Genomic DNA, 13,756 nt, shown 5'->3' with positions numbered 1-13,756 from the left:
TACCAAACATTTAGAGAAGAGGTAATACCTATTCTTCTAAAACTGTTCCAAAAATATAGAAAAGGAATAAAACTTCCAAATGAGTTCGATGAGGCCAGCATTACTCTAATATCAAAATCAGACAAAGACACTACAATAAAAGAGAACTACATGCCAATCTCTCTGATGAACACAGATGTAAAATTCCTCAACAAAATATTAGCAAACCAAAGCCAACAATACATTTAAAAAAATCACTCACCAAAACCAAGTGGGATTTATTCCCAGGATGCAACAAGGGTGGTTCAATATTTATAAATCAATTAATGTGATACATTACACAACAAAAGAAAGTATAAAAACCATATGATCATTTCAGTAGATGTAGAAAAACCATTTAACAAAGTACAACATCAATTCACGATAAAAACTTTCAACAAAGTAGGTTTAGAGGAAACATATCTCAACATAAAAAAAGCCACATATGAAAAACCCACAGCTAACATCATCCTCAGTGGTGAAAAACTGAGATCTTTTCTCCTAAGGTCAAGAACAAAACAAGGATGTCCTCTCTCACCACATTTATTCAACATAGGACTAGAAGTCCTAGCCACAGCAGTCAAACAACACAAAGACCTAAGAGACATCCAAATTGGTATGAAAGAAGTAAAACTTTCACTATTTGCAGATGAAATCATACTATATATAGAAAGCCCTAAGGATGCCACCCAAAAACTACTAGAACTGATAAGGGAATTCAGTAAAGTCACAGGATACAAAATCAATACACAGAAATCCATTGCATTTCTAAACATTGATTATGAAGTAGCAGAAAAGGAAATTAAGAAAACAATACCATTTACAATTACACCAAAAATAATGAAATACATAAGAATAAACTTAACCAAGGAGGTGAAAGACTTGTATTCTGAAAACTATAAAACACTGATGAAAGACATCAAAGATGACATAAACAAATCAGAAGATATTCCTTACTCATGTGTTAGAAGAACAAATATTGTTAAAATGTGCATACTACCCAAAGCAATATACAGAATTAATGCAATCTCTATCAAAATATCAACAGCATTTTTCATAGAACTAGAACAAATAATCTTAAGATTTGCATGGAACCACCAAAGACCCAAAGCTACCTTGAAAAAAGAACAAAACTGGAGGTATCACAATCCCAGATTTCAAGATATACTACAAACATGTAGTAATAAACAGTATGGTACTGGCACAAAAACAGACACATATATCAATGGGACAGAACAGAAAATCCAGAAATGGACCCAGAACTATGTGGTCAACTAATCTTCGACAAAACAGGAAAGAATATCCGAAGGAAAAAAGTCTCTTAAACAAATGGTGTTGGGAAAACTAGACAGCAACATGCAAAAGAATGAAAGTGGACCACTTTCTTACACCATAATAAAACTCAAAATGAATGAAAGACCAAAATGTGAGACAAGAAACCACCAAAATCCTAGAGGAGAAAACAGGCAACAACATCTTTGACCTCTGCTGCAGCAACTTCTTACTTGACATGTCTCCGGAGGCAAGGGAAACAAAAGCAAAAATAAACTACTGGGACAACATCAAAATAAAAAGCTTCTGCAGAGCAAAGGAAACAATCAACAAAACTAAAAGGTAACCTATGGAATGAGAGAAGATATTTGCACAGGACATATATGATAAAGGGTTAGTATCAAAATATAGAAAGAACTTATAAAACTCAACACCTAAAAAACAAATAATCCAATTTAAAAGTGGGCAGAAGACATATAAAGACATTTCTCCAAAGAAGACAGATGGCCAACAGACACATGAAAAGATGCTCTACATTACTCAACATCAGGGAAATGCAAATCAAAACCATGAGATATCACCTCACACCTTCCAGAATGACTAAAATAAAAAACTCAAGAAACAACAGATATTGGCAAGGATGTGAAGAAAAAGGAACCCCCATGCACCGCTGGTGAATGCAAACTGGTGCAGCCATTGTGGAAGACAGTATGGAGATTCATCAAATAATTAAAAATATAATTACCATTTGATCCAGTAATTCCACTACTGGGTATTTACACAAATAATATGAAAACACGAATTCAAAAAGATAAACGCACTGCTATGTTTCTTGCAGCATTATTTATAATAGCCAAGATATGGAAGCAGCCCATGTCCATTGATAGATGAATGGATAAAGAAAATGTGGTGTGTATACACACACACACACATATATATATATACAAACATATATACATACATACATACATACATACATACAGTGGTATATTACTCAGCCATAAAAAGGAATGAAATCTTGCCATTTGCAACATCACGGATGGATCTAGAGGGTATGATGCTAAGTGAAATAATTCATCCAGAGAAAGATCAATACCACATGATTTCACTCATTTGTGTAATTTAAGAAACAAAACAAATAAACAAGGAAAGACAGAGACAAACCAAAAACCAGACTCTTAATTATAGAGAACAAACTAATGGCTACTAGACGGGAGTTAGGTGAGGGGATGGATAAAATAGGTGAAGGGGCGTACACTTACCATGATTAGCACTGAGTAATGTATACAACTGTTGAATCACTATGTTGTACACCTGAGTCTAATATAACACTATATGTTAACTATACTGGAACTACAATACAATTAAAAAAAATAAATACAAAATGAAAGCACTGTGAAAACCACCACCCCCTAAAAAAAAGATGTATATCTAAGGATGTACATTACTGCCCTGTTTGTAACAACAAAATTTTCAAAATCACCTAAATACCCATCATGAGAGGAATGGTTAAGTAAATTATGACACATTCCTACCATGGGATTCCATGTAGTAATTTTGAAAGAATAAAATAATTTTGCTTTTTCAGATATGGATAAAGCTCCAAGGAATGTATTTTGTTACCAAAAAAAAAAAAAAAAAGTGCTGGGGCACCTGGGTGGCGTTAAGCGTCTGACTCTTGATTTTGGCTCAGGTCACGATCTCACAGTCGTGAGATCGAGCCCCATGTCAGACTCCGCACTGAGTGAAGCCTGCTTTGGATTCTGTGTCTCCCTCTCTCTCTGCCCCTCTCCCCCACCCCTGTGCATGCGAACACACTCTCAAAATAAATAAAAATAAACACTTAAAAAAAGCGCAAAGGGCTGAGTGATAGAAAAATGATGTAATTTATGTTGAAAATACCAGAACTAGGATTCTGGGAAGATGGCGGCGTAGGAGGACGCTGGGCTCACCGCGCGTCCTGCTGATCACTTAGATTCCACCTACACCTGCCTAAATAACCCAGAAAACCGCCAGAGGATTAGCAGAACAGAGTCACCGGACCCAAGTGCAGACGAGAGGCCCACAGAAGAGGGTAGGAAGGGCGGCGAGGCGGTGCGCGCTCCACGGACTGGCAGGAGGGAGCCAGGGCGGAGGGGCGGCTCGCCGGCCAAGCAGAGCCCCCGAGTCCGGCTTGCAAAAGCGGAGGGGCCTGACGGACTGTGTTCCGACAGCAAGCGCAACTTAGCAAGCGCGACTTAGCGTCTGGGAGGTCATAAGTTAACAGCTCTGCTCGGAAAGCGGGAAGGCTGGAGGACAAAGGGAGGGTGAGCTGCGGAGCCCCCGGACGACAGAGCTCAGTTTGGCGGGGAACAAAGGCGCTAGCCAGCGCCATCTCCCCCGCCCATCCCCCAGCCAAAATCCCAAAGGGAACCGGCTCCGGCCAGGGAAATTGCTCGCTCCGCGCGAACACCCAACTCTGTGCTTCTGCGGAGCCAAACCTCCGGCAGCGATTTGACTCCCTCCGGCTGCCACAGGGCCCCTCCTGAAGTGGATCACCTAAGGAGAAGCGAGCTAAGCCTGCCCCCCCTCCCGCCGTGCACCTTGCCTTCCCACCCAAGCTAATACGCCAGATCCCCAGCATCACAAGCCTGGCAGTGTGCAAGTAGCCCAGACGGGCCACGCCACTCCACAGTGAATCCCGCCCCTAGGAGAGGGGAAGAGAAGGCACACACCAGTCTGACTGTGGCCCCAGCGGTGGGCTGGGGGCAGACATCAGGTCGGACTGCGGCCCCGCCCACCAACTCCAGTTATACACCACAGCACAGGGGAAGTGCCCTGCAAGCCCTCACCACACCAGGGACTATCCAAAATGACCAAGCGGAAGAATTCCCCTCAGAAGAATCTCCAGGAAATAACAACAGCCAATGAGCTGATCAAAAAGGATTTAAATAATATAACAGAAAGTGAATTTAGAATAATAGTCATAAAATTAATCGCTGGGCTGGAAAACAGCATACAGGACAGCAGAGAATCTCTTGCTACAGACATCAGGGGACTAAGGAACAGTCACGAGGAGCTGAAAAACGCTTTAAAGGAAATGGAAAACAAAATGCAAACCACCACGGCTCGGATGGAAGAGGCAGAGGAGAGAATAGGTGAACTAGAAGATAAAGTTATGGAAAAAGAGGAAGCTGAGAAAAAGAGAGATAAAAAAATCCAGGAGTATGAGGGGAAAATTAGAGAATTAAGTGATACACTAAAAAGAAATAATATACGCATAATTGGTATCCCAGAGGAGGAAGAGAGAGGGAAAGGTGCTGAAGGGGTACTTGAAGAAATAATAGCTGAGAACTTCCCTGAACTGGGGAAGGAAAAAGGCATTGAAATCCAAGAGGCACAGAGAACTCCCTTCAGACGTAACTTGAATCGATCTTCTGCACGACATATCATAGTGAAACTGGCAAAATACAAGGATCAAGAGAAAATTCTGAAAGCAGCAAGGGGTAAACGTGCCCTCACATATAAAGGGAGACCTATAAGACTCGTGACTGATCTCTCTTTTGAAACTTGGCAGGCCAGAAAGAATTGGCACGAGATTTTCAGGGTGCTAGATAGCAAAAATATGCAGCCGAGAATCCTTTATCCAGCAAGTCTGTCATTTAGAATAGAAGGAGAGATAAAGGTCTTCCCAAACAAACAAAAACTGAAGGAATTCGTCACCACTAAACCAGCCCTACAAGAGATCCTAAGGGGGACCCTGTGAGACAAAGTACCAGAGACATCACTACAAGCATAAAACATACAGACATCACAATGACTCTAAACCCGTATCTTTCTATAATAACACTGAATGTAAACGGATTAAATGCGCCAACCAAAAGACATAGGGTATCAGAATGGATAAAAAAACAAGACCCATCTATTTGCTGTCTACAAGAGACTCATTTTAGACCTGAGGACACCTTTAGATTCAGAGTGAGGGGATGGAGAACTATTTATCATGCTACTGGAAGCCAGAAGAAAGCTGGAGTAGCCATACTTATATCAGACAAACTAGACTTTAAATTAAAGGCTGTAACAAGAGATGAAGAAGGACATTATATAATAGTTACAGGGTCTATCCATCAGGAAGAGCTAACAATTATAAATGTTTATGCGCCGAATACCAGAGCCCCCAAATATATAAAACAATTACTCATAAACAGAAGCAACCTTATTGATAAGAATGTGGTAATTGCAGGGGACTTTAACACCCCACTTACAGAAATGGATAGATCATCTAGACACACAGTCAATAAAGAAACAAGGGCCCTGAATGAGACACTGGATCAGATGGACTTGACAGATATATTTAGAACTCTGCATCCCAAAGCAACAGAATATACTTTCTTCTCGAGTGCACATGGAACATTCTCCAAGATAGATCATATACTGGGTCACAAAACAGCCCTTCATAAGTTTACAAGAATTGAAATTATACCATGCATACTTTCAGACCACAATGCTATGAAGCTTGAAATCAACCACAGGAAAAAGTCTGGAAAACCTCCAAAAGCATGGAGGTTAAAGAACACCCTACTAACGAATGAGTGGGTCAACCAGGCAATTAGAGAAGAAATCAAAAAATATATGGAAACAAACGAAAATGAAAATACAACAATCCAAACGCTTTGGGATGCAGCGAAGGCAGTCCTGAGAGGAAACTACATTGCAATCCAGGCCTATCTCAAGAAACAAGAAAAATCCCAAATACAAAATCTAACAGCACACCTAAAGGAAATAGAAGCAGAACAGCAAAGGCAGCCTAAACCCAGCAGAAGAAGAGAAATAATAAAGATCAGAGCAGAAATAAACAATATAGAATCTAAAAAAACTGTAGAGCAGATCAACGAAACCAAGAGTTGGTTTTTTGAAAAAATAAACAAAATTGACAAACCTCTAGCCAGGCTTCTCAAAAAGAAAAGGGAGATGACCCAAATAGATAAAATCATGAATGAAAATGGAATTATTACAACCAATCCCTCAGAGATACAAACAATTATCAGGGAATACTATGAAAAATTATATGCCAACAAATTGGACAACCTGGAAGAAATGGACAAATTCCTAAACACCCACACTCTTCCAAAACTCAATCAGGAGGAAATAGAAAGCTTGAACAGACCCATAACCAGCGAAGAAATTGAATGGGTTATCAAAAATCTCCCAACAAATAAGAGTCCAGGACCAGATGGCTTCCCAGGGGAGTTCTACCAGACGTTTAAAGCAGAGATAATACCTATCCTTCTCAAGCTATTCCAAGAAATAGAAAGGGAAGGAAAACTTCCAGACTCATTCTATGAAGCCAGTATTACTTTGATTCCTAAACCAGACAGAGACCCAGTAAAAAAAGAGAACTACAGGCCAATATCCCTGATGAATATGGATGCAAAAATTCTCAATAAGATACTAGCAAATCGAATTCAACAGCATATAAAAAGAATGATTCACCATGATCAAGTGGGATTCATTCCTGGGATGCAGGGCTGGTTCAACATTCGCAAATCAATCAACGTGATCCATCACATTAACAAAAAAAAAGAGAAGAACCATATGATCCTGTCAATCGATGCAGAAAAGGCCTTTGACAAAATCCAGCACCCTTTCTTAATAAAAACCCTTGAGAAAGTCGGGATAGAAGGAACATACTTAAAGATCATAAAAGCCATTTATGAAAAGCCCACAGCTAACATCATCCTCAACGGGGAAAAACTGAGAGCTTTTTCCCTGAGATCAGGAACACGACAGGGATGCCCACTCTCACCGTTGTTGTTTAACATAGTGCTGGAAGTTCTAGCATCAGCAATCAGACAACAAAAGGAAATCAAAGGCATCAAAATTGGCAAAGATGAAGTCAAGCTTTTGCTTTTTGCAGATGACATGATATTATACATGGAAAATCCGATAGACTCCACCAAAAGTCTGCTAGAACTGATACATGAATTCAGCAAAGTTGCAGGATACAAAATCAATGTCCAGAAATCAGTTGCATTCTTATACACTAACAATGAAGCAACAGAAAGACAAATAAAGAAACTGATCCCATTTACAATTGCACCAAGAAGCATAAAATACCTAGGAATAAATCTAACCAAAGATGTAAAGGATCTGTATGCTGAAAACTATAGAAAGCTTATGAAGGCAATTGAAGAAGATTTAAAGAAATGGAAAGACATTCCCTGCTCATGGATTGGAAAAATAAATATTGTCAAAATGTCAATACTACCCAAAGCTATCTACACATTCAATGCAATCCCAATCAAAATTGCACCAGCATTCTTCTCGAAACTAGAACAAGCAATCCTAAAATTCATATGGAACCACAAAAGGCCCCGAATAGCCAAAGGAATTTTGAAGAAGAAGACCAAAGCAGGAGGCATCACAATCCCAGACTTTAGCCTCTACTACAAAGCTGTCATCATCAAGACAGCATGGTATTGGCACAAAAACAGACACACAGACCAATGGAATAGAATAGAAACCCCAGAACTAGACCCACAAACATATGGCCAACTCATCTTTGACAAAGCAGGAAAGAACATCCAATGGAAAAAAGACAGCCTCTTTAACAAATGGTGCTGGGAGAACTGGACAGCAACATGCAGAAGGTTGAAACTAGACCACTTTCTCACACCATTTACAAAAATAAACTCAAAATGGATAAAGGACCTAAATGTGAGACAGGAAACCATCAGAACCTTAGAGGAGAAAGCAGGAAAAGACCTCTCTGACCTCAGCCGTAGCAATCTCTTACTCGACACATCCCCAAAGGCAAGGGAATTAAAAGCAAAAGTGAATTACTGGGACCTTATGAAGATAAAAAGCTTCTGCACAGCAAAGGAAACAACCAACAAAACTAAAAGGCAACCAACGGAATGGGAAAAGATATTTGCAAATGACATATCGGACAAAGGGCTAGTATCTAAAATCTATAAAGAGCTCACCAAACTCCACACACGAAAAACAAATAACCCAGTGAAGAAATGGGCAGAAAACATGAATAGACACTTCTCTAAAGAAGACATCCAGATGGCCAACAGGCACATGAAAAGATGTTCAGCGTCGCTCCTTATCAGGGAAATACAAATCAAAACCACACTCAGGTATCACCTCACGCCAGTCAGAGTGGCCAAAATGAACAAATCAGGAGACTATAGATGCTGGAGAGGATGTGGAGAAACGGGAACCCTCTTGCACTGTTGGTGGGAATGCAAATTGGTGCAGCCGCTCTGGAAAGCAGTGTGGAGGTTCCTCAGAAAATTAAAAATAGACCTACCCTATGACCCAGCAATAGCACTGCTAGGAATCTACCCAAGGGATACAGGAGTACTGATGCATAGGGGCACTTGTACCCCAATGTTCATAGCAGCCCTCTCAACAATAGCCAAATTATGGAAAGAGCCTAAATGTCCATCAACTGATGAATGGATAAAGAAATTGTGGTTTATATACACAATGGAATACTACGTGGCAATGAGAAAAAATGAAATATGGCCTTTTGTAGCAACGTGGATGGAACTGGAGAGTGTGATGCTAAGTGAAATAAGCCATACAGAGAAAGACAGATACCATATGGTTTCACTCTTATGTGGATCCTGAGAAACTTAACAGGAACCCATGGGGGAGGGGAAGGAAAAAAAAAAAAAAAAAAAAAAAAGGATGTTAGAGTGGGAGAGAGCCAAAGCATAAGAGACTGTTAAAAACTGAGAACAAACTGAGGGTTGATGGGGGGTGGGAGGGAGGGGAGGGTGGGTGATGGGTATTGAGGAGGGCACCTTTTGGGATGAGCACTGGGTGTTGTATGGAAACCAATTTGTCAATAAACTTCATAAAAAAAAAAAAAAAAAAAAAAAAAAAAAGAAAAAAACAGAACTATACATTCGTATATGAACACACATGCATGTGAAAAAGTTGGGGTAGGGGGTGCCTGGGTGGCTCAGTTGGTTGAACGTCTGACTTCGGCTCAGGTCATGATCTCACAGCTCGTGAGTTTGAGCCCCACGTCAGGCTCTGTGCTAACCGCTCAGAGCCTGGAGCCTGCTTCAGATTCTGTGTCTCCCTCTCTCTCTGCCCCTAACCCACTTGCATTCTGTCTCTGTCTCTCTCAAAAACAAATAAACATTAAAAAAAGTTTTAAAAAAAAGTGGGGGTAGGACTGGACAGGGAGTTTGGGAAAAGGGTAACTTAAACTTTTTGATTTATATCCTTCTGCATTAAATTTTTTTATTTTTTTAATTTTTTTTTATTTTTGAAAGAGAGAGACACAGTATGAGTGGGGGAGGGGCAGAGAGAGAGGGAGACACAGAATCCAAAGCAGGCTCCAGGCACAGAGCCCAACACAGGGCTCGAACTCACAAACAGCAAGATCATGACCTGAGCCAAAGTCGGATGCTTAACTGACTGAGCTATGCAGGTGCCCCTCCCCCAAATTTTTTAATGTTTATTTATTTTTGAGGGCGGGGGGAGAGGGAGAGAGAGAGAGAGAGAGAGAGAGAGAGAGAGAGAGCGAGCATGAGCAGGGGAAGGGCAGAGAGAGAGGCAGACAGAGAATCCAAAGCAGGCTCTAAGCTCCAGGCTCCAAGCTGTCAGCACAGAGTCTGATGCAGGGCTCGAACGCACCAACTGTGAGATCATGACTTGAGCTGAAGTTGGATGTTTAACCGAATGAGCCACCCACGCACCCCTCCTCCTGCATTTTTTATATAAGAATGTTTCCATATATTACTTGTGTTATTTAATAGAAGAGGGGAGAAGGCATTCTGAAATAGAAAAGACTAATGTGAGAAAAGTTCTGCAGGTAAGGCAAATGTGGGGGTCAGTAGCAGAAAACTATGTCAAAGTGGTGCATTAGGAGATGGTTCCACCAGTGATGTTCAGGATGGACTAGAGAAGGAAGTGCCTGGAGCTATTGCTGTATTTTAGACATGAGAGATTGAGCACCTGGCTTAGTGATTGAGCCTGGCTTAGGCAACGTTGAGCCAGCCCGGCAACGCTGGTAAAGAGTATAAGTAACTTTCAAAGGAAGTATCAACAGAAACTAGTGTATGGTGTCACTGAAGCATCTTATGGATTAGGTAAATGGCTTTTTAGTAACACACAAAGACCAAAGTCCTTCCCACACAGCATGCTAATTGTTCTTTAAGGAATCAGATATGAATACTCAGTGATAAGGAAAACAATAGGTCATATGATTTTTTTAGCACTTGAAAGCAAGAAACAAAATGTATATGAAGAATTAGAAGTTACTACATACCACCACCCCAACAACTATGTAAATCAATTACCTGAGAAGCAATAGATCTAGCTGTTTTACTGTTGTCTCCAGTCATCAGAACTACTTCTAAGCCCATGGATTTCAAAATATGGACAGCCAATTCTGCTTCAGGCTTCACTGTATCAGCAATAGCAATCAAGCCACACAGCTCATCTAATAAAGGAGCACCAGAAAATAAGAGAGTTTGGAATATGGTGAAAGCATAATAATATTCTAACTTAAAATTTGAGAAAGAAATTAATTTTGTTAAGTAAAATTGTTCAGGGCTTAGCTTAACTCAAAATGTCTCCAAGCCCACACAGACTGTATTCCACCAAACTTGCAACAAACTTCCATATTTAGGTGTGAAAATTTCAGAGTGACATAGGGATTATTAATGAAGGTAGTAATATGAAATGAAAGTAGAATAGAAAATGAAAAGAGAGACCTTATTGGATACTAAAAGACTCTTTCTTTCCTTTGAGAAGTACTGGCCAATAGCCCCCAAACACTTTAGTTCATTTAAAGGCAAATGAAACTGAAAACTAATACTTTTTTTTTTCTTTTTAAGGTGAAAGGGGAGAATTGAGACAAACTGCCATTTTATAACTGGGGGAAAGAAATCACTGCAAGTAATTATTTTATTTTATTTATTTTATTTTCTTTTAAAAACAAAAGTAAATAGTATTTTATGCTTCTTCCTAGACCTAGTTAAGGTCATAGTTAAGATACTGCCTTCATACTTAGCAAGGATTAAAAATGTTGACTAATTAATCTTACAGCTAGAAATTTTCCCTAAGAAATAATTTAACAAAAGAAAGCACCTAAAACCTCAAAGATGTTCATCATAGTGTTATGTATAATAACGAAATATTAGGAATAGCTTAAATTTCCAACAAGGGAATGATTTAGTTAATTATAGTATATAATAAATTATGCAGAATTAAAATTGGAAAATATTTATGAATACAGCAAATGAAAAAGAAAAAGAAAATAGTATGTGTACAAGGAATTTTAACTTTTATTCAACTTTATTGAGGTAAAATATATATGCAAAATAACCCATTTAAAAATGGTATATATGTACTAATGTTATAATTCTGTACATATATATTACACACACACACACCAAAAACCAGAAATGGAATACATGCAATTAAAATGGACACTGAGTTAGGATGATAAGATTATAGATATTATTGTATTTTGCTATTACTCTAATGCTATGTTATTTTTAGGTCTTAAAAAATCCTTGATTATTTTTTTAAAACATAGGTTAGACTATAGAGAAAATTAATAAAGCCAGGTAAATGCATGAGAATTCTAAATTAATCAGTAACAATTATGTATTGCTAACATTTTCACTTTTCATTTAGGCTGCTTCTGAATAACCCTCAAATTCAGAAGTCTCTCAAAAATATACGTAAAATAACTGAGATCACAAAATTGAGTCATCATGTACGTAGGAAAATCTTACCATCAACGGCCACCAATACAGCAGTCCGACCTTTTCTCTCATGTTCAGTCATGGAATCATCTACATCATTATTAATAACAAAACCATTTCTAATCATCCATTCCCGGTTACCAATGAGGACTTTGTACTGTTGAGCATTAAGAGCATCTGAATAAAGTACAAAAATAGCATTTAGTGAGCTTGTTTATTATTTATAACATGCTATGAGGCACATTCTTCCTGTCTAACCTTACATAGTCGCTATGTTGTATTTTTGGTAGACCACAGCCTACAACAGTGATTTCCAAATTTTCAAGGAATATACTCTGCTCTTCCTTGCCTTTGGGCCTTTGCACATATTGCTGCCTCCACCTGGAAAGTCCATACCCCTCCTCTCCAATTATCAAATTCCATCATATTCTTCAAGAGCCAGTTCAAATGTTACTTTCTTGGGGCACCTGGGTGGCTCAGTCAGTTAAGCGTCCAACTTCAGCTCAGGTCATGATCTCACGGTTTGTGGGTTCGAGCTCCAGCTCTGTGCTGACAGCTCAGAGCCTGGAGATTACTTCGGATTCTGTGTCTCCTTCTCTCTCTGCCCTTCCCCTGTTTATACTCTGTCTCTCTCTCTCTGTCTCTCAAAATAAAGAAACATTGGGACGCCTAGGTGGCTCAGTCGGTTGAGCGTCTGACTTCGGCTCAAGTCATCATCTCACGGTTTGTGAGTTCGAGCACTGCATTGGGCTCTGTGCTGACAGCTCGAAGCCTGGAGCCTGCTTCGGATTCTGTGTCTCCTTGTCTTTCTGCCCATCCCCCACTTGTGCTCTGTCTCTCAAAAATAAATAAATAAATGTAAAAAATAAACATTAAAAAAATTTTAATGTTACTTTCTTAAGACTTCCCTTTGATCTTCCACACAATTGAATTAAATTCAAAATATTTATTGTGCATCATCAGATGAATATGGTTGTATGAAATCATACAACCATACTGATGTCTCATTTTAAACACGTGACCACTAACTTTATGCAAGTCCTTAGAGTTGTCTGGCAACTCTATACTTCCCTAGTCTATACATTCTCCATTCCTTCTCCTTCTAGAGGGCTATTTTATACCTTCTCTTCTCCCATTCTCATATATGGCCAAATATCTGCTTCCTACTTCAGAAAGAATTAAAAGCAATCACAAGAGAACTTCTACAAGCTCTCACTGCCACATCTAACCACCCACTGTGCCTGTGTACACACTAATCTACCTTCCCTTCTGTTAATATAAACTGCCCCTGCTCCTCTTTAAGGCCAACCTTTCCAGTTATGCACTAGACTTCCTTCCTTTGCTTATTCTAGAACATCTCCCCAACAATCCCCTCCTCTTCCTCTTGCATAATCTAATATTCTATCTCTGTTCCACACAGTCCTATCTTTAAAATAACAAAATCTCCCTTGATCTCACCTACCTCTTTACCACTGCCCCAATTTTCTGCTTCTACACACAGCAAAACTTCTTGGAAGTATTGTCTCTATTGACTATATTCAATTCTTATCTTCCCATTCTCTTGTGAACCCACTCAAGTAAAACTTTCATCTCTACTACTCCAAAGAATTGTTCACAGAGAACATCAGTGACCTTTACTTTAAAAAACCTAATGGCTAATTCTTAGTCCTCTTCTTACTTGGCCTGTTAGCAGCATCTAACAGAGGAGATCACTCCCTCATTCTTATAAGTTACCTCCTTACTCA

At 39.3% G+C, this 13,756-nt stretch overlaps 1 protein-coding gene across 2 annotated transcripts in view; it reads right to left on the bottom strand.

Moving 5' to 3' along the window:
* The window catches only part of ATP7A (ATPase copper transporting alpha), a 190,261-nt gene that overhangs the window by 12,169 nt on the left and 164,336 nt on the right, over positions 1-13,756 (bottom strand). For both annotated transcript variants that reach the window (XM_030304920.1, XM_030304921.1), the window contains 2 exons: positions 12,042-12,188; positions 10,596-10,738 (listed from right to left, as the gene is read on the bottom strand). In XM_030304920.1, coding sequence (XP_030160780.1) covers positions 10,596-10,738; positions 12,042-12,188 — 290 coding nt within the window. The remainder of the gene's footprint in view (positions 1-10,595; positions 10,739-12,041; positions 12,189-13,756) is intronic.

This window comes from Lynx canadensis, chromosome X, assembly GCF_007474595.2.
Source record: "Lynx canadensis isolate LIC74 chromosome X, mLynCan4.pri.v2, whole genome shotgun sequence".
Lineage (NCBI taxonomy): Eukaryota > Metazoa > Chordata > Mammalia > Carnivora > Felidae > Lynx > Lynx canadensis.
The sequence above is the reverse complement of the archived record's forward strand: the minus strand, read 5'-3'. Positions and strand labels throughout refer to the sequence as shown.